Here is a 19,981-nt window from a genome sequence, read left to right as displayed (position 1 = left end):
GAGCCCATCCTGGGGTTTAGTTGTGCCATACAAGCAGAATAAGAGAGTCTCCTGGATTCTCCCCAGCTGAATGCTAAGCTGCAGTGGCTACGCTAAGACGGCACAAGCTTCCCATATAGAAATAAGAGGATAACTTGGCATGTTGCGCACAGCACAAATCTTTGACACAGTATTGCCAGTGTCTGACCCAAAATAGATTTCGCTCCGAGTGTGTTTTTGGGGAACATGTAGAGCAACAAGAATGCAGGATCACTCCAAAGAACACATTCACTTCTTTGCTGGATACAAGGAAACGAGTGATCGCTCAAATCCAATGGCTCTTTTATTTTCAAAAAGCTTCACTTAAGTATTTACAGTTTGTGCAAAAACATTTAAAGGTTTCAAGGACTTTACATTGTAAGTTCAACCTCAAGGCACATACATGGAACAACATCAATATTTCATCATGAGAACAGAAATTTAACTTTGGTTCCTAAGAAAACGTCTCGGTGTGGATGGCTAACGTAACACTGTGTCTTGGATGAGAAGCCAGAAGCCAGGATGGCGACGTATCCCAACATAGCCATTTTACATGCACTGTAAGTTTCCAGCCTACTTCCTCTACACCAAAGAAAATCTCTGCGTGCTGCATCTCAACCGCGTGTGGCGATCGACTGGGAAGAAGAAATATTTGAAAGTCCAAACCTCGGTGTGATAACAAGCTAAATACAGTACATGCAAAAAATTCTTGAATGAACATCACTGGCTAATAGATATTTGCAGCAAAGGTTCTGCCTGCAGGAAGAAACGGGCGACTTTCCACCTTTTCAATTTCACGTGTTCTGTCTGAGGTGACCTCTCAATGATTAAACATAATTATTCCAACGTGAATCAATGAGCTTCTCGGCACCCTGAAACTGTAATAAGACGACATTCGCAGCCGTGTGTAAATTCCATTGGCTATGGCACTGCAGTCTCTTGATCGAAATTAAGAGTAATGTATGCTGCAAAACAACCACCAAAGCCTCTTCCCAGTCTGGCTGAATCATTAGCAGTGCACCGCTTAATTTCTGGCACTATGGATGAACAGTCTCTTCGTTAGCTAGTGTGTGTGTCACGCTTCCTGTTAACGCCGTTATTGTTACTGCAGTCGATCGGAGAAATGTGCTTTCTGTTCTTGCTGCCGTCTCTTTATGTCTCATGTTTTCTACTCCCCTTTCTTCCTCCCACTTAACTCCCTCGCTCTCTCTCCCTCTCGTTAATTATTCATTCCTGCATAAAAGGTAAGGCAAATATCTGTCTCCGTTACACATTCACAGACAGGGGGAGATGCTAAATGTTGCAATGGATTCACCTGGCTTGCTTGATCGTAGGACTAAAATAGGGCTTTATATCTAAAATGAAAGAAAAAAAAATCCCAGTGGTAGCATGTTCAAGTGCTGCGTGGGATTATGGTCAGCTGTTAAAGCATGTAGCGAACAGTACATGGTGAACTGTCGGTTAGGTACCCAGCAGGGGAAAGCCGAGCACAGGTCAGGGCAGCCTGGTGTGTCTCGATGGACAGCATGTATTGGGTTGGCTGATATGTGTATTAGTAGAAAAAGAATTAAACAAAAAGTAGAGATACTTTGATAACCACAGAAGATGTAGAACAACTTGAAATAATTTTTAAAAATGATTTACATACTTGAATAGTAGCTGAGGAGTGAAAGATGGGGTTTGCCGTTTTACAAAGTTCACTTTTTTTTTGCTGAGATTAATGAGAAGACTCACATCACTTTCATGTCTGTATAGCTTAATTCAGTGATAAGCTAAAACTGTTATGTTCAACTCACCATTTACCAGCACCAATGCCAACACCACTAATGAGCACATTAGTTCACATTTGTTTTTAATCTGTGCAAAAATATGAAGTCTAAAAACAACATTTTATAGTAAAGTTTTTTAGCATTAGCCTGAGCACACTAGCTATTTTCCAGTTTTCAGACTTGAAGCTCAACTAGGATAATAGGCAGCCAGTGACAGTGTCCCTTATAGTGAGCAGAGTAGTATGATTGTTCCTTTTTCACATGATTGATATTGTGATTATTTTGGTTAAAAATATTCACAAAAAAAAAATACATTTGGATATGATGGCAAAAAAGAAATTAAAAAACCCGACAAATCAATCATCGCTATCAATCATCCTTAGCTTTAAATAAATTATCTAAACCACCTGCATATTAATTGAGAAGTTGGGGAATAATAGGTGGTTTCTTACTAAAGTAAGGAGAAGATTGATGCCATAGACACGAAGTCGTAGTCAAAAGCAGATGAGCTTAGCTTGAAACAGACAGGGCTATGGCTAATCTCGCTATGTCCAATATCTACATTAGATCACATTTGTTCAATCTGTACAAAAATTAGAAGTCTAAAAATGACCTTGTGGTTTTACAGCGTAGAAGACTTCATAGACTTGTTTGCGAGTGCAAACAAGCTGTTTACAAGCTGTTTTCATGTTTTTACTTTCCAAGCTAGGTTAGGCTAGCTGGCTGCTGGTGCTAGCACCTTTTTTTAGCATGCTAACAGTAAAGTGGTGTTAATTAGATGTTTTTAATAGATTTTACTGCACAACTATCATGACCAAAAAAACAGATCTGACAAAAATAATGTTGTGATAGCTATAACATATCTGCTATTGGTCCTTGTTCAAATATTGCTATGCTAGCTAAAACGCTTTTCTGAGAAAACAAATTATATATCTTCGGTTTTTGTTTCTTTTTTTTGTGCAAATGAACAAAGAGCTGCAAAGAGTAAATCTGTGACCTAAACACACAACAACTGTACAGCAAAGAACAATTAGGCTACATGATAATATACAATATTCTGAAATGTTACAAAAAGTTTTTATGATGAAACTCTAGTAGATTTTTTTTCAGCTAAACACTCAGAAAAAAAATGTCATTAAAATCTCTGTCATTAAAAAAAAATTAATGACAGAGATTTTATCTTTGAAAAAGAAATTACCACTTCCATCTAAAAAACAAATGAATTTTCAATACGTAAAAATAATTTTAGGGTGACCTTAAATTACATTTTAAGATGGATGATTTAATTCATTAAAGTATTCAATTAAAGGTTGAACAGATTTTAAGCACTGGAATTGCAAACAGGCCAATTTATCACAAACTGAGCTATTGCTGGAGTCATAGGAAGAGCGCTTACTTTTAATCTCAACGCTTCGCACGAGCCCTTAAAAAAATCTCTGAATTGTAAAAAGTGATCTTAGGTTGTGCCGACTCTGTCGGGTACAGTGCATTTGAACAGCTGAATCTGTGTGCCTCGCAAAGAGTTAAAAACTACCTCTCAGCATGAGCTTCGGGCAGCCATGTGAAAATAAGGCCTACATATTTCTCTCCCTTTTTTGGTTGAGGATTATGGGAAGGGGGGAAAGAAAAGGGAAGCAGCTCTTTAAGCCTGGCCCCTCAAAATAAAATCTTGTCAAATCAAATAAAGCTTCCTTAAGAGGTGCATAATGAAGACCTCACACTGGCACCCTCACATTCGATGCAAAGAGAAGCCACCAACGCTTACAAGCTGAAGGGCAGGGAAAGCATTTTAACTGAGCCGTGCACAGATCGGAGCGAAGAGTTGGACGCTGACACGGGAAGGCAGACAGAGTGGCAATCATCCTCTCAGAGATGCTGTTGTGAAGTGAGCAGCTGCATTGTTTTGGCTGAGCAAAGCGTGAATGAAAAAGGCCACACTATAAGTGCGGACAAAAGGATAAATAATGAGAAGGTAGATGAAGCGCTCGGTCGCAGCGCAGTGTGCGATGATGGGCGGGGTGCGAGTCCATTGTTGTAATTTCCTAATTTATCACAAAGTCTAATGGACGATGGGACAAGGTTGAGATAAGTGGCTGTATAATTAGTGTTATGTGTGAGCCATATCAAAATTCATCATGCTCTCCACACACACACACACACACACAAATCATCTCATAATGGACCGGAGTGGTGAAAATCCATATCATTTAGCCAGCAAACACAGAAACACTGTTAGTTTTAAATGATTCCACATCATTAAGTAGCCCAATGAGCAAAAATACTCGACACAATGCTGTTCAAGCATGAGTAATGTTGTCTGGGTAATGGGCTCGGGGGAAATGGTGGAGGTAAAGTGATCTCTCTGGCCTGTCTATGTACCACACACACACACACACACAAAACGCTGAGGAAAACTGCCCCCTTGTGGCCTCACTGGCCAAAACATTTGGGGGGGAAAGAAGCTGAGTGAACGAATGTTTCTTCGAAAGGAAAGGATCAGCAAGAATCAGCACATTCAAGCATGATTTTAGAAACAATAATTTTTCCAGAGCTGTCCAAAACCCACCAATTCTACCTGGAAACAAACAGAACAAAGATGCTTTTAGTGTCAAGGAACTTTCAGCCCAGGCTTTTCAACAACACCGATGATATTCCCAACCTGCATGGCCGTGCACAACCCCCGTCACACGCCACCACCGCCTACCTCTGCTCATTTCCTGCCTTGCTGCCATTAATAAGAACGTGCACTTCAATTCTCACGTTTTCTTTTTTTCCTTTTTAAACACACCGTCACTGAACCAGCGCCACATTTCCTCTAATCAGCAGTGTTTGGATTTCCCCGTCTGCTGTGTTGTTCTGGGGAGGGTGTTTTTATTATTCTTTTGATTTTTTTGCAGGGTTTCAAAGTGTGAAAAGGTCCTATTTTTGCTTCTGTGGTTAGCAAAGGATCCCAGCCCTGCTAAAGCGCCCCCTCCCCCAAAAAACATTTCCAAGGCTGACAGCAAATTTTTTTTTTGTCAGAAGCTACACCCAGGGTGCCGTGATTGTACAAATCCATGTTCATGTACAGTACTGACCGTTAAAACAACTTCCAAAACCCTGCTGGTTATAAAAAAAAAGAAACACTTGTATCTGTTTTTCTAGGAATAAAAAAGATAGCAGAGAATCCCACATTATTATCCACAGTATAAATTACATCGTAGACAGAACTTGGAAATATATATAATACAGTTATATTTCACTATAATTTTTTATATTTTTCAATGTCTAGACAAACAGTGTGTGTGTGTTTATGCAAGTCTTTTTGCTTTGCGTGTGTGTGTGTGTGTGTGTGTGTGTGTGTGTGTGTGTGTATGCTGCTGTACTGAGTGTCTGCAGCATCACGTGTGGCAGAACTCTGTACTGGGCACGTTGCTGCTCTTGCAGTAGGCTATGCTGTTGTTACTGAGGTGACAGTCTCTAAATCCAATGCCCCCGTTGGGAGTGTAGATGGGCTGGATGCGGAAATCTCCCTTGAGCAGCTGCTCATTGTTCAGCGCCACTATCTGGAAACTGGTCTCAGTCATCTCCAGAATGGAGTTATCCTTCTTGGTTCCAGCCTCGCAGTAGTCGTCTTTTCTCCTGCCGCGGTTGTATTTCCACTTGGTCGAAGACGACCGGTTCTTCCTGTGCATGTGCCAGCAGAACAAGCTGAGCAGCGTAACCAGGACGATAAGAACAGCCCCTCCTATGATCCCAGCCATTAGCAGCGTGGAGCTGATGCTGTCCTGAGGAGCCTGCTCTCTGCCCGGAGGCTTGGTGGTCACTGGCGGCTTGGTCCTGGCCTCGGAGCATATAGTATCCTCCCCAGGCCTATAGGAATTAAGGGTGTCCAGGACGTGCACGCAGATCCGATACACAGACCGGGGATCCAGGTTGGTGAGGCTGATGCGCCGCAGGTCCCCGCTCACCGTCCTCTCCTGCATTCCTTCGTTGATTTGGCTTTGGCCCCTTTTGACCCAAGTGACCTTGTAGGCGGTGACAGTAAAGTAGGAAGCCCAGCTCACGTCGATGTTGGTGGAGTTGACCACGTGGAAGGAGATCTGAAGAGGGTCCTCGTAAGGAGGCAGGGGTCCGGCAGGGTTGTTAAGTAAGGGGGGCAGCGTGGGGGAGGGGGAGTCAAAGTAGTAAGGGATGGATGAAGTGATGAGGGTGGAAATCATGGTGGTGACAGGGGTGGTGGTGGGTGGGGGAGGGGGTGTGGAGCGGAGGGTGGGCCAGGGCGGCTGGTCGGGTTGAATGGGGCACTCAATAATATCCAGCGTGAGCTCTCTGATTGTCATGCCACGCACCTTCTCCGGACTCGAGCACGTAAACCCGCGGGCGTTGACAGAGGAAGGCAGCGATTTGAGCCACACCACCACCCATTTTACGGTGCAGTCACAGCGCCACGGGTTGTTTCGCACTATGAGGTGCCTCAGGCTGGACAGGCCATCGAACACACCTTGTGTTAGAGTTTGAAGCTGGTTGCTGGAGATATCCAGTCTTTCCAGCCTGTTTAGACCCGCAAACGCCGCCACGGGGATCTGGTCGATCTGGTTCTCCTGTAGGCTAAGTTTGACCAGCGACTGGCTGGGCAAGAGAGGAGGGGGGAAAGTTAGTGAATTGCGGGCCAGAGCCAACTCACGGAGGGTGGCCAGGTCCTGGAAGGTCCCTGGTGCGATGCCCTCATCTGTCAGCAGGTTCCCGTCCAGCAGGAGGCGCTGTAGACGTGTCACATTCTGGAAGGCCTCCTCTGCAATGACAGCAATGCGGTTCTCATCTAACCGCAGCTCCTTCAGGTCTTCGGGAAGACCAATGGGAACGCTGCTTAAGTGGTTCTTCGTGAGGAAGAGGAGTTTGAGGCTTACCGCCTCCCTGAAGGCCCCTTCTTCCACCCCTACTGTGGAGATGGAGTTATCGTCAAGGTGTAGCTCCTCTAGTTTAGTCAATTGGGCAAGAGCTGCCTTGGAGATTGTTTGGATATTGTTCTCCTGGAGGTGCAGGACCTTGGTGTTTTTGGGCAGATTCACAGGGAATTCGTCCAGCTGGTTGCCGTACAGGTACACAGTTTCTACGGAGACCAGATTGTGAAGTTCCACAGGGAAACCAGCATTGTTGATCTGGTTGTTGTGGAGGTAGAGGACCTTGTAGCCCTCCTGTATCCCCAGAGGCACTGATGTCAGGCTGCGTTCGTTGCAGTACACAAACCCTTTGTCACAACGACACTCTTGCGGACAAGAGGCACCTGGGCTGAATTGCATTTGGAGGCTTAGGATGACAGTCAACCAAAATTGCAAGAACGAAGCCCAATCTTTATTCCAGGGTCCAGCCAGAAACTCCATAGTGGAAAAACAAACAGGGGGGAAAAAAGGCAAACCAACAATTAAAAAAAAAAAAAAAAACTGGCGGGAGGGAATAAAAAAATGAAAATCAGAGAGGCAAATGACGTATATATCCACCAAAAACCAGACCCATGAAAATATATAAAAAAGTCCAACTAAGATTGTTAAGTAATGATGCAGTTAGCTGGGAAAAGAGCAGGAAACTGTGGGAGTAATCCTGTAAATGCTAGTCCTCAGCCGAAGAGCGATGGTCTCATTAGTGGTGGCCAGGCCTCCGACTGACTCCATCCATGCTGAGACATCAGACCATAGCAGGACTCTTCTCTCGCTGCTCCATGCAGAGCTCAGCCAGGGCCAATTTGAGTGCCACCGCAGGCTCCGCTCGCCTGTCCGTCACACACTGCTGGTCCCAGACCAGGGCAGAGTCCAAGGGGGGTGACATTTGGATCCAGAGACCTGCGGGAAAACAAAGAGAAGCTAGATGAGTATTTTCAGAGGTGGCCTGTTCTCGGAAAAAAAGAAAAGAAAAATAGGGGGCCTCCCTTTTCCCTCTGTCTCTTTATTTAAAATACAAACACATACCAACTGACTTCCATTTTGCTCCCACTCTTCCCTTCTTTCCCAAGACAGACAGAGGCACAAAACATTGCACTGTGGAATTATGCACTGACTATGTAAAAAAAAAAAAAGAGTCTGATAAATATTCTGAACAGCTCCTGCACATCCGGTTTCACAGACATAAAGAAGGCTTTTATCCCGTGCGCTCTATCAAAGGCGGTAATAGAGCACTGCAAGGACACACACTCGTGGATTCACAGGGTTTCTCAGCAACATCACCGCTGCTTAATGGAAAACATGCTAAAAAGAGGCGAGGTTAATAAAGATATGAGCTGTCTGTGTGCCAACATGGACACGGAGGATATTTCCTGGGAAAAGAAAACAATGCCGAACAGAAAACAAGCTGCAACAGCCTCTTTTCTGCTTCCCAGCTGCCTGAGCAGATTCTCGAGCAGAGGTACACGGGTAAACACACAAGTGCTTACAGTAAACACAGCCAATTGTTTTTGCCGGTGGCCCGAGGAAGAGCTCGTTATTACGTGCAAGGCCTGAACCTAACGTGGCCAAACTGGAGATTTTGAGGCTGTGGATGTTTGGAAAACAAAGACGAGGCAATCGAGGAACAGAGGCGCTGCATATCAGCTCCCCTCGCGCCCCGGATGGAGTGACAAGCACAAGCTGTCAAAAGAAATGGGATTGAAAAATAATTTAGCCCCTCCACCTGCAACAAATGATCGATACAGGCTGTTTTTCCACCTCGGAGAGGTTTGCAGTGAAGCACAAGGCCACTGGATTACAGTAGACCACCCCTCCCTAAAATCCATTATTCCAACTTTTATGAGCCATCAAATATTTCCCTGCCCCCCCCCCCCCCTTTCCTTACCATAGGTAGCTTTCAGCTTAACTGCAGCTCCACCCGAAGTCAGCATTGGATGACACACGACGGTGGGAACGACTGGTTGAATGTTAAGCACTGCAACGGCCGTGACTGTGGATTAAGGAGCCTTGCAGGGTTATGGGGCCCCTCATCATTCAGCGAGCTCAGAGGAATCTGTTCAGTTTAGGGGCCGTGTTAAACAACTAAATCCAGACTTGGTATATCAGACAAGCAGCTATATTTAGTAGAAGGAGGGGGGAAAGAAAGAAGAAGAAATCTATACGCCTTCATGGCTCCGCTTCCTTAAATTCCTCCATTTGTTTGTTGACTAGATGGAAGCCCGCATGGGCTCTTTGTGGCAGGGATGGAGAAACAATCCTCTGACACACATCTGTGATCTACTTTTCTAAATTGAAAGAGCTAAATTTAATCAAATAAGCTTGTGGTGGTGGGGATAAGCAACCACATGAGGTGATAAAATGTGCTGCCACAGCGACAGAATCAACAGCAGAAGGCAGCAGCATCACGATTACGATAGGTGCATAAATAAAATGTCACCAAGAATCCAGATTCAAAGAAGCACAGTGTCGAGTTTACTTAACACCACCAAAGAAACACAGATCAATGAGCTGCAGTGGCTTGATAAAAAAGGAGAGAAAAAACTACCCCACCAACACTCTGCTTTTTTTCCGTCTTGATTTTCTTTTTAATTTAATTTTCAGCCCAGGGAGCACAGTTTCTCACCACCAGATGAACGCTGTGATATGTGGCCAGGACAATCCGATTAGAACTGGATTTAGCCCCAGAAACGCAATTAAAAGTTTAAAAATGGATAAGGTATTTAAGAGGCGATAAGAGGCGGATCAGGTACACTTCAAAGGCTGCCCAGTGAGCGGTGTTCATTTGAATGAATTATTTCAAAGCGGGGAACGGGGGGGGTCGAAAACCGTGCAGTGCACAGAGGGTGAAAGCCCCTCTACAAAAAGAAAGAGGAAAAGAAGAAAAAAAAACTCAGGTTTTCACTCGAGTGGGAAAAATGTGGAGCTGCGTGTTTTGTTAGCGCCAAAAACTCGATGAAATGTCTCATGAACCGCACAAATATAAACTGAACAACCGTTTTTCCTTTGCTTTTTCTCTCTAAAAGTGTCTGGGAACCCGAACGCCTTTCCTTACCATACGTAGTTCTGCTGGATGTGGGTTCGGTTACGCTTTCTGCGCTGGAATAATGAATTTCGAGTGAAAAGTGGTTCGTTTAAACGCAGCCCGGGCCCGATGTAAAGCTGCATTTTAACACACACTTTCATTATTGACCGAAAAGCATCCATCGTACCTTTGCTGAGCCTTTATCCATCGCAAACCCCGCAACCGCAGTCAACTTTTCCCCCGTCTTTACGCCTCCGTCCTTCATGCGGTCCTGCTGCAAACCCGTGCGTAAAGCTCTGTTCGGCGACGTTTGTGCGAGTCGGTTCCTACGAGCAGCTCGAACCCGGCGACTCTACGGAGGAGCATATTTGCCCGCATGGGTTATGTCCCCTTCTGCCTCCCCGTGTGTGTCTCTCGGATGTGGCTGCGAGTCCGTCCGCACTGCCGTCGGTACTTTTTTTTCTCTCCTGCGTTTTCCCAGCTTCTAAAAGGAGAGCTCCCTCCGCTTCGACTCAACACCGTGAGCGGCGCAAAAGCACCGGAGACAGCGGCAGGGGGCACTTCTCTCGCCTTCCACACTCTGGCCGAACGGTGAGGACGCACTCGCCGAACTGTCCGCCGCCTGATCCGCCACGGGCCATGACGGCCAGCTGCGTCCGTCCTGTGCGCTGTTTTTGGTGGGGAGGTCAGACTTGCCTTTCAGTGCCTGGCGCAGCTCAGACCCGGACTCCCTGCGAGTTGTTTTCTTAGATGGATTCAGCTGATAGTGCGACGTGCCTTCTCCGCTCACCTCTCTCTCTCTCTCCCCCCCTCTCTCTCCTGTCCCTCCTCCCCTCCTCAGAATAAAGAATGCATCTCCTCCAGAGCGGCTCCGTGATGGCTTTAAGCCACAGATCCTCCCCGCTGCCCTCACACTGCAGAAAATAGTTTGTCTCTCAAACACACTCTATCCCCACACACGCTATTTTGCCCGGCCTACCTTAACCCTCGCCACTGATGTCAGATCCGAGCTCCCCAACCACACACACACACACACACACACACACACACACACACACACACACACACACACTTTCATTTTAATCACAAAATTCCGAAATTAGTCCTGGAGTCACATTCCCGCTAAATAAAAGCAAAAGGAAAAAAATCTGCCTTTCCTTCTATATCATCCTGGATTTTAATTTCCAGTGTCAGGCAAATGGGGCTTTCTCTTTAGCTACGGTGCTTCTGTGCTGTTCTGTTGGCCCGCTGTAATGTCTTAGGCCTCTTTAACCCCTGTTCTTTTTGTGAAGTGTTCCTCTAATTAGCTTAAAGCTGGATAATTAAGCCCAAAAGTACGGCTTCATCTTTGCCCGCAGCCACTCTCTTGTACTGCCTCAAAGCTTCCAGACAGGCGCTGACAGCCACGGTAATTTCATCAGACTACATTGCACCCTGGCGTTAATACCGGCTCACCGGGGCACTGCTGCCGTGCCCGCGCACGTCCCCGGCGTGCGCTAACGCTCCTCGTGTATCAGTGCGCCAAACTTTGCCTAATTGCTCACGTGACGCTTCTCTCACTCATGCCCACGTAAAGTGTGCATGAGTGAGGACGTTTAAAGTATATGAAATTCATACGTCACACTCATAAGTACAGTGAGTGTGTTGCAGCCTGGCTAGCTGTTAATGACTAACAGCTTAAAGTGGCTAATGTTAGCAAACAGGTGGCCTGCTGTTGCCACACTCAGGTCCTGTTGTGAGATGAGCTTCTGACGCCATTTTGCTGAAGAGGTCTGATTCAGGGTTGTGACTCATTCTCCTGTGAAAGGCCAACTTTTGTACTGTTTTTATGTTCGGATGAAAGAAATGTCAAAGCTACCAGAGGGAATAACCTTCCACAGACATGAAACGATTCCATGTTTTTCTGCTTCAAATGTGTGACATGTGACTTAGCATAATATGTTTAAAGCTAACTCAGTGTGAAGTGATTGACATGAAAATAAGCCAACTACCATGTCAATCATTATTATTATTAATGATAACTAATAAAGGTATCACAAATAGCAACGATTTAAATGTGTCAGTCAGCTTGTATCACTCCACGTGTTATTGTCGTAAGAAGGCCTGATTTACCTGTGTTTCAAATATATTTTTCAGTTGTGCACCTGAAGCTAGGAAAACATGCAAAGCTGCAAAACGCTCTTTAAATGGTTCGGGTTTGTGGTTAGATGCCAAAAGATAAAGTCAGAAGACGATAATGGACGGCAGAAACGAGGAGAAGCCACTAAATGAATCATGTCAACTCTCGCTTCAAGTCAGCTTTGACAGGACGGGTTAGGCAACTCACAGACGTGTTGGGAGTAACTTTAAGTCAACAGAAGACAAGAAAAGCAGCAACAATAATATTTAAACAGTAGTTTATGTAAGTACAAGATACGAATTTTGTCATGGAATCCGACCTTTCAGCTCATTCTGTAAATCCTTCCAGGAAACAGCAGCAGCACATTTAAAAGCTTTTTTTCTTCCCTAATTCTGACTCTGGGGACAAATGTTTGTGTAATACTGGGAGAGTGCAGGCTATACCGTTTATGTTTTTGTACACATATATGCAGAGATAAGGACGAACCAGCCCCAGCAAAGATGTACAGATAAAAACCAACCAATGGGAAACTTTACAGAGACGGTCACTCAGCAGCAGCATACAGGCAACTGTGATGTACTCGAGTTCCACGGCGTCGTAAAACATAGACAACATAATCGTAGACAGGCTCCAATAATGGTTTTGATCTTAGGAAGCGCAGACAACTCCAATCCTCTTTGTATAACCTCCCAAATAATTTGCTGACTTTATGACTCTGCGCTACTGTTAGCAAACGCCACAATGCTAGGCATTCACAACTGCCAACATGGCTGCAGCTAAACAAAAATATAACTACATGCATATATGTGGTATAATTTTTAGTTGAATTCCATTCAGTTTTATACATAAATCCCAACAACAGTCATCCCAAGGTAAAATAAAGACTCTAACAATCAGACGACCCCCTGTGAGGTAACACTTTCTAGACTGTAGGAAGGAAAAACACCTTTTTAAAAAGAAGAAAATGAGGCGCAGCCGTCGACGGTTGGGGATGAGGGCAACGAGACAGGACAAAAGACACACCGAGGAAGGGAGCCAGAGATTTATAATAACTAATGATTACCTGCAGAGTGGTGTCTAAACACAGAGAGAGTGAAACGAGGTGAGTGAAGAAGAAGCAGTCAGTACTTCATGGGAAGCTCCCAGCAGCCTACAGCTATTGCATCGTAACTACGGGAGGACTCAGGGTCACCTGATCCAGCCATAACTATGCGCTTTATCAAAAAGGAAAGTTTGAAGTCTATTATTAAAAGAAGAAGGACCTGAAAGCCAAGGGCTCGGCCTCCCGTTCTGAATGAAATATTCTAAGTAAACCAGCAGTCTGACATTGTTACAATTGTTACTATGTTACCATGTGATGGTAAGATGGGAACACCTGCTTATAACTCTCCTTTTGCCCATGTAAGTATTGATCCACATATACAAAACCATAATATGTTACATTCCAATTATTTATCTACTGGAATTTATCCTGTAGTGTCAACTCTGTGTTCTCCAACCGTGCAAAGGCAGGCTGACTAGCAGTAGTTTGCTAGTTTCCCCGTCCTCAGTGAACTGCAGTCTAAACAGCAGAGCGCTGAAAGTCGTAAAAGGTTTGACAGCTGATTTGTGCCTGAGATGGTAGGGAAACATGCAAACAGCATTTGTAGGCTATGATGTGTGTCTTTCATGAACGGCAGAGGTTTGCAGTGCGTCGCCTCGGAGGGCTAGCAAACATGTCAGAGGCAAAACCGGTCTGATCCTGCTAGGATGTCATTCTAATTTATATTAGCTTTCACAGGAAAGAAATATAAATTACTAACAAAAGAGGAGGCATTTAAATGTCAGCTTTTGCCTTAGAAATACTAAAAGCTGTCATGATCTGTGTGCTGCGTGAGGCGGAGCCGGGGTCAGGAAGCCGTTCAGGTCAGCAGGTGCGCCTGCCTTTGATCTTTGCCTCCATTTGCCAGAGAGCATTAATGATGGACTTGCGGTGACCCATTTCAACAACGCACATAAGTCATGAACAACCTTTCCAACAAATCGGGCAGCTCCCGCTTAATCACCCCCGTCATATCGTCCAGTCAGGCCTGTCCGGTGAGCACGTGTCGCTCAAGTCTTCTAAAAGCTACAGTCCTTCCACGAGATGATTCGGTTGTTCTCGCGTTTGCCTTTCACGTTTAATTTTGTCCGCCGCGTCCCCGAGACAGATGGGCGGCCGTTGCGAGGCCCAGTCCACAACATTTAATTCCTTCATAAATCAAGCGTCTCCGCACGCCATGAATTATTGATAAAGTGAATTTAGAGGAAACAGCCTATTTTTATTTTCTCCTTGATGGACGTGTTTTGCAGCAGTGTGCTACGTTCACGGTCGCTGCAGCGCGGCGGTATGTCTCGTTCTCTCTCGAGCACACAAATGGGGATGAAATGACAGACATTTAGATGAGCAAAGGAAGGTGGGTGGGGGGGGGGGGGGGGGCTATGGGCAAATACGCTGAAGCCATTATCTGGCTTGTTAATTTGGTTTTGCTCATTGTTGTCAAGCAAAATAACAGAGCAGAGGTCAGATGTAAAATTACCTGCAAAATAAATAAATAAGAGTCGCAGCAGATCAAATTCATCAGGATTCCTTCTGCATGTGTTTGAAACTATATCGGACAAATGCAGGAACATACTGGAAGTGGAAATTCCCCTTCACTTGCCCAGAGACCTTCCCAGGGATTTTAGTTTTTTTGGTGTGGTGTATTTACTCTGCACGCTTGTGTACCTTGATAAAACTGCAGATACACACATGACCCGAGCGCACATCAAAGCCTGCTCTGTCCATCTGCTCCTGTTCAGGGCCCCAAACAGTGTTAAAGGAGGGCAGAGGAAGGAGAAGCGTGGGGGGAAAGTCCACTTAGATATGCAGATATGTTTATCCCACGGTTATGTTAGCTGCAGTCCCCGAGAGACATCATTAGCTTATCACGTTTCTCCCTGCATGAATTTACATCTGGACACCGAAAGGCACTTCAAAGGTGGCAACAACATCAGTGTTTAAAAACCTCCGTGCACGTATTGGCAGGATCTCTGAAAAGCACTAACTGTGGGAAACCACAGTAATATTGCGAGCTGTGATGCAATTGGGGGCCCGCCGCTCCAGATTCCAGTGGCTTAAAGAAAAATATGCTGATTAGGTTTAGAGTGGGAGATCAATGCGTTCATTAATTTCTCAGGCAATGTAATTATGTTTGCCCTCGTCGATTATCAATCCACATGCATCTAACAGCACGGCGCGACTCCTAGAAGGGCCGCTTTTTCACAGCCAAGGGAAATAACTTGGCCGACAACACGATGTATATTATATCGCCAAGGAGTGAGCTGAGAGGAGGCAGGGGGCTGTGAACAAACTCTTTAACCCCTCCAGATTTAGTGCTTTTTTTTACCACTTTTAACTTTTTGATCTTTCGATTTTTTAACAGGCACAAACACAAAAAAAATTTTTTTTTAAATTTGTGCCTTGGATTATGTCATTTAGAGCATCCTGACATCTGAAACATGGGTTTCTCTTTGCCAGGAGCAGCCAATCAGAACAAAGGTTGGAAGATTAAAGGAAAGATTAGGAAACCAAAAAAGCTTGTTTTTTAAATAGCAGATGTTGGGGCGCACCAAGGTCTCGTATAAGGTAATGGGACTTCTTCTCATATAAAGCGTTTCTACTTTATTCAGTCAATAATTCACACACACACTCATACAAGTATTTTTTTGTATCAATGACATTCGCACTCATTCATACTAGGATGAACTCATCAGGGCTCAGCATCTTGGCTAAGGATACTTTGGCATGCAGACCGGATCAGCAATTGAACCGCCAACCTTCCGATTAGCCACAGGCACCCATCATAAAAACAAAAGGTGAAAAAAAGAGGATTATTTTTAACTATGAATCATGCAAAGCTACTCTGGTGCAGTCCAAGAATGAAACTATGGAGCTGGAAACGAGCATAATAACAGGCCCTCTTTAAAAGCGGAGGAAAAAGTCAAGCGCACAGCGTCCTGTACGAATCCAGCTCCACTCCATCTGCCTCTTTAATGTCATGGGGGCTGTTTCGTGTTGGCATTTAAAATGTAAAAAGATTTATCGGCGAGGAATAAAAGTTGCTTTAATAAAATTAGCAAAATGGTCAGCGGAACTGTCGCGGCTCAATCAGGGTCGTTTCACGAGTAGCACCGAAGGCAGCGCGCTCCAACGTGAGCATGTGAATTATAGGGGAGCCAGAGTGAATGCAGGGTCCTGACTGAATGCTGCCCTGTGCTAATGCCAGGCTGTAAAAACACTGACTTGACAACAAGCAAGCCCCTGTAGTTCTGCTGAGGGAGGGATGGGGGAGAGAGCAGCAGAGGAAGGGGGAGCGGAGGGGGTGTAGGGGGAGAAAAGGGGCAGAGTGGTTTGAAATCAAAGGAGGTCAAAAGAGGACTGGTTCTTGATATGTGGCTGCCATGTCATCGCTGCCCTTCTACGATTTAATACCACTGACGAGTGCCGTGCAGTGTCTAATTGTGAAGATGAGTGGCGGCCTTTTTGCTGACGTGTGCTGCTCGCTGCTGTGAAAAATATCTTAAAAGGTGCCGTCCACCCTGGGAAATCTTTACTTTAGTTTACACAACAGGTCTGTGATATTTATCTCTGCCAGTATGTTGCAGTCAGTGCGTCTCAAAGCACTACAGCAGTGCAATCTGCTCACAGAGTGAAAATACTTTTCTTTATTTCTTCAATCCTCCAAAGCCTTCAAGACCATCCCGATTAAAAATATTCTGTTGAGCAATAAAGACATAAGTAGTTTTCCAATCATTGCTGCTTTTTTGGCCTTGCTATGGCCTTGTTGCTCCAGCACTTTGATAGCTGCTGACATATTTTTGTCTGGAGCAAACAATCAAACTTTAATGGTCCTTAGAAGATTAATTATCGAGGCCAGGTTTGAGAACAACACAAACCCAAGGCAGGTCTGGGAGGGCATCAGGGCTATCACGGACTACAAAAGAAGAACACCATCACCCTCAGCCGACAGTTCTACTCTGGCTGAGGATCTAAATCTCTTTTATGCCCGTTTTGACAGGGAGAACACCGACCCTGTCCTGTCCCCTCTCCCCTCAACCGACCCTGCTCCGGTCCTGAGCACTCATGAGCTGAGGCGTGTGTTCCGGAGCATTAACACCAGGAAGGCGGCCGGGCCGGATGGAGTGCTGGGCCGGGTGCTAAAAGACTGTGCTGCGGACCTGGCGGACGTCTTCACCTCTATATATAACACCTCGCTGTCCTGTTCACTGGTACCATCCTGTTTCAAAGCAGCAACCATCGTTCCCATCCCAAAACAGTCAAATGTCACATGTCTGAACGATTTCAGACCTGTGGCACTCACCCCCATTCCCGCCAAATGCCTGGAGAGACTGGTCATTAAACACATCAGAGCTGCTTTTCCACCATCCCTGGACTCGCACCAGTTTGCATACAGGGAGAACCGGTCAACCGAGGATGCGATCGCCACAGTGCTGCACACATTACTGAAGCACTTGGAGCACAGGAACACCTATGCACGGCTCCTCTTTGTAGACTACAGCTCGGCTTTTAATACCATCCGGCCATACAAACTCCGTCCCAAACTCCACCAACTGGGACTTAACTCCTCTCTGTGCAACTGGATTGTGGACTTCCTCACTAACCGTAGACAGAGTGTCAGAGTGGGTAAGAACACCTCTTCCACCCTTGTGGTCAACACCGGTGCCCCTCAGGGGTGTGTCCTGAGCCCTCTGCTATACACTCTCTTCACCCATGACTGTATTTCCTCCTGCGCGTCCAATCTCATTGTTAAGTTTGCAGATGACACTACAGTGCTCGGACTTATATCCAACAATGATGAGACAAACTATAGGACAGAGGTGCAACAACTAGAGTCATGGTGCCACGACAATAACTTGGTCTTAAACACCAAAAAGACCAAGGAGATCATTGTAGATTTCCGGAAGAGGGGTCATAACAACCATCTGCCTCTCTTCATTGGCAGTGAGGCGGTGGAGAGGGTGAGCAGTTTTAAATTCTTGGGGGTAACTGTGACCGAGGACCTGTCCTGGGGCAACCATATCACCTCAGTTGTACGGAAGGCCCAACAGCGCCTCTACTACCTGAGGAGACTGCGGAGTGCACACATTCCCAGATCTCTGATGTTGAACTTCTACAACTGTGCCATCAGCAGCGTTCTGACGTATGGATTTCTAGTGTGGTTCCCCAGCTGCACCAAGGCCGATCAGCAAGCACTCCAGCGGGTGGTGAAAGAAGCTGGCAGAATTATTGGAACAAGTCTGCCAGAGATCAGTAATATCTTCCCCACTCGCTGTCTGAGGAGGGTGCACAGTATCCTGCGGGACCAACATCACCCTGCGCGCCACCTTTTCCATCTGCTGCCCTCAGGGAGAAGGTACAGGTCTATACAGGCCAGAACATCCAGACTGGCCAACAGCCTGTATCCACAGGCTGTGAGGCTCCTGAACTCTCTGCCCCCCTCTCACGGACAATAACCATATCCAACTTCTTAATAGCAATGAACTGGTCTGCATTGGTGCATCATATCTTTATTCTCTTCCCCCTCCTGCCCCCCCCCCCTCTTTCTTAAATAGATAACTATCATATCTGATATCATATCTCACAGTACAATAATATTGAATGGGTTGCATTGTTGTATTTTGTCAGGTTTCTCAGGTCTTTGTCTGAATTTCTACGAACATTATTGCTAAGGATTGTCTTATTGCATTGGAGTCACACTGGGTTAAATATGTACACTTGGGTTTTAAGGGGTATTTATTATTTTCTTCTTTTTTTTGGGTTGTATGGAAGCCCCAAACGCAATTTCATTGTTCTTGACAATGACAATAAATAAAATAAAATAAATAAATACTAAATACTAAATACTAAATACATATTCATATAGCTGACTCGGGCTCATCGGCACAGACTCACTCCAATTGACTGCAACGGGCTGGCAATATGTCTGCAGTTATTTGCAAACTATTACGAAACTGTCTAAGAGTGTCAGCATTGAATCCAAGTCAGACCGTGATTGTTTGGAGACCGGTTGACCTTTTCAATCAGCTCGAGATCAAAAGTCGCCCTAGGGGTGGAGTCAAAGGAGCTTGCAAAGAAAAGCGTCTGGACTCCTTTAAGTTGCTTGAAGACGTTTCACCTCTCATCTGAGAAGCTTCTTCAGTTCTAAGGTCAAATGGTGGGGAGTCCCAGATTTAAACCCAGTGGGAGTGACCCCCCACAGAGGGACAAAAGGACCCCTGATGATCCTCTAATCGCCTGAGCCAAGGTGTGAAACTGGGTGTGGGTCCCAATCAGCCAGAGTTGCCAGGGGTGGAGTGTGTCGGACACTCAACTTCCAGGTAAACATTTGTAATTGCCATGAACATATTAAAAGCCAAACTAGGAGAGCTATTCCAGTAATTCCTTAAAAACTGAAACAAAACTAAATTATATTCAATCATTTTTTTGCAGGGCAAAACGTGCCTGAAAGGCGAGTGTTCTGCTAATCTATGCTAACAGGTCAGTTAAGGATTTATGACACGGCTCCCTTAATGGCACTCGTTTGTAAATCAGAACTAGTTGTTGGAAGTTCAGCCAGAGAAACTTTGTATAAGAAGATGATTGCAGTGGTCAAAGGTGATTGCTGTCAGGTTGCTGCTGCCTGAAATTCTGATGCTCCGATCATTTGTTTTTTTTTCACAACCTGTTAAAAATATGAAATAAAAAAAAATTAAAATTAAACTTTATCATCTCAACCCTGTTTATAAAAAATGCGTCACATTTCCATGTATTCTGAACGATCCCTGTGAAACTACAGATCCACGGTGTGAACAACAGAACAGTAATCACGAGTACGTTAGCTTTGTCACTGTGACGCATGTGAACTTTGCCTTATTAGCATTTCGTGTTTAGGCGGAGCCTCACGGAGCTGCTAGTATTTGCATTTTTAAAGATGACGTCAGGCTCTCATGGAGTAAGGAAGTTACTAAGAATTGAAACTGGCAGGAGAACAGTGCACTGTCATACCAGAGCGTTCAAAACACATTTAAAGCCAAAAACTGTCATTTTAATGAAAAAAAAAAAGTTTCTTTTTTT

At 45.1% G+C, this 19,981-nt stretch overlaps 1 protein-coding gene across 2 annotated transcripts in view; it reads right to left on the bottom strand.

Moving 5' to 3' along the window:
* Positions 1-300: 300 nt before the first annotated feature.
* Positions 301-19,981, bottom strand: part of flrt2 (fibronectin leucine rich transmembrane protein 2) — a 50,804-nt gene continuing 31,123 nt past the window's right edge. The window contains exons 1-2 of one of the 2 annotated variants that reach the window (XM_085246433.1): positions 9,916-10,519; positions 301-7,606 (exon numbers count right to left, since the gene is read on the bottom strand). In XM_085246433.1, coding sequence (XP_085102559.1) covers positions 5,168-7,150 — 1,983 coding nt within the window. In that variant the 5' untranslated portion in view covers positions 7,151-7,606; positions 9,916-10,519 and the 3' untranslated portion in view covers positions 301-5,167. Of the gene's footprint in view, positions 7,607-9,915; positions 10,520-19,981 lie in introns of those variants that run through there. The other variant, XM_085246434.1, reaches the window with a different exon arrangement.

The sequence above is a fragment of the Mchenga conophoros genome, linkage group LG15 (assembly GCF_057382185.1).
Source record: "Mchenga conophoros isolate Kocher_MC1m ecotype Shallow Benthic linkage group LG15, M_conophoros_male_GT1.1, whole genome shotgun sequence".
Classification (NCBI taxonomy): domain Eukaryota; kingdom Metazoa; phylum Chordata; class Actinopteri; order Cichliformes; family Cichlidae; genus Mchenga; species Mchenga conophoros.
This window is presented reverse-complemented; position numbering and strand designations above follow the sequence as displayed.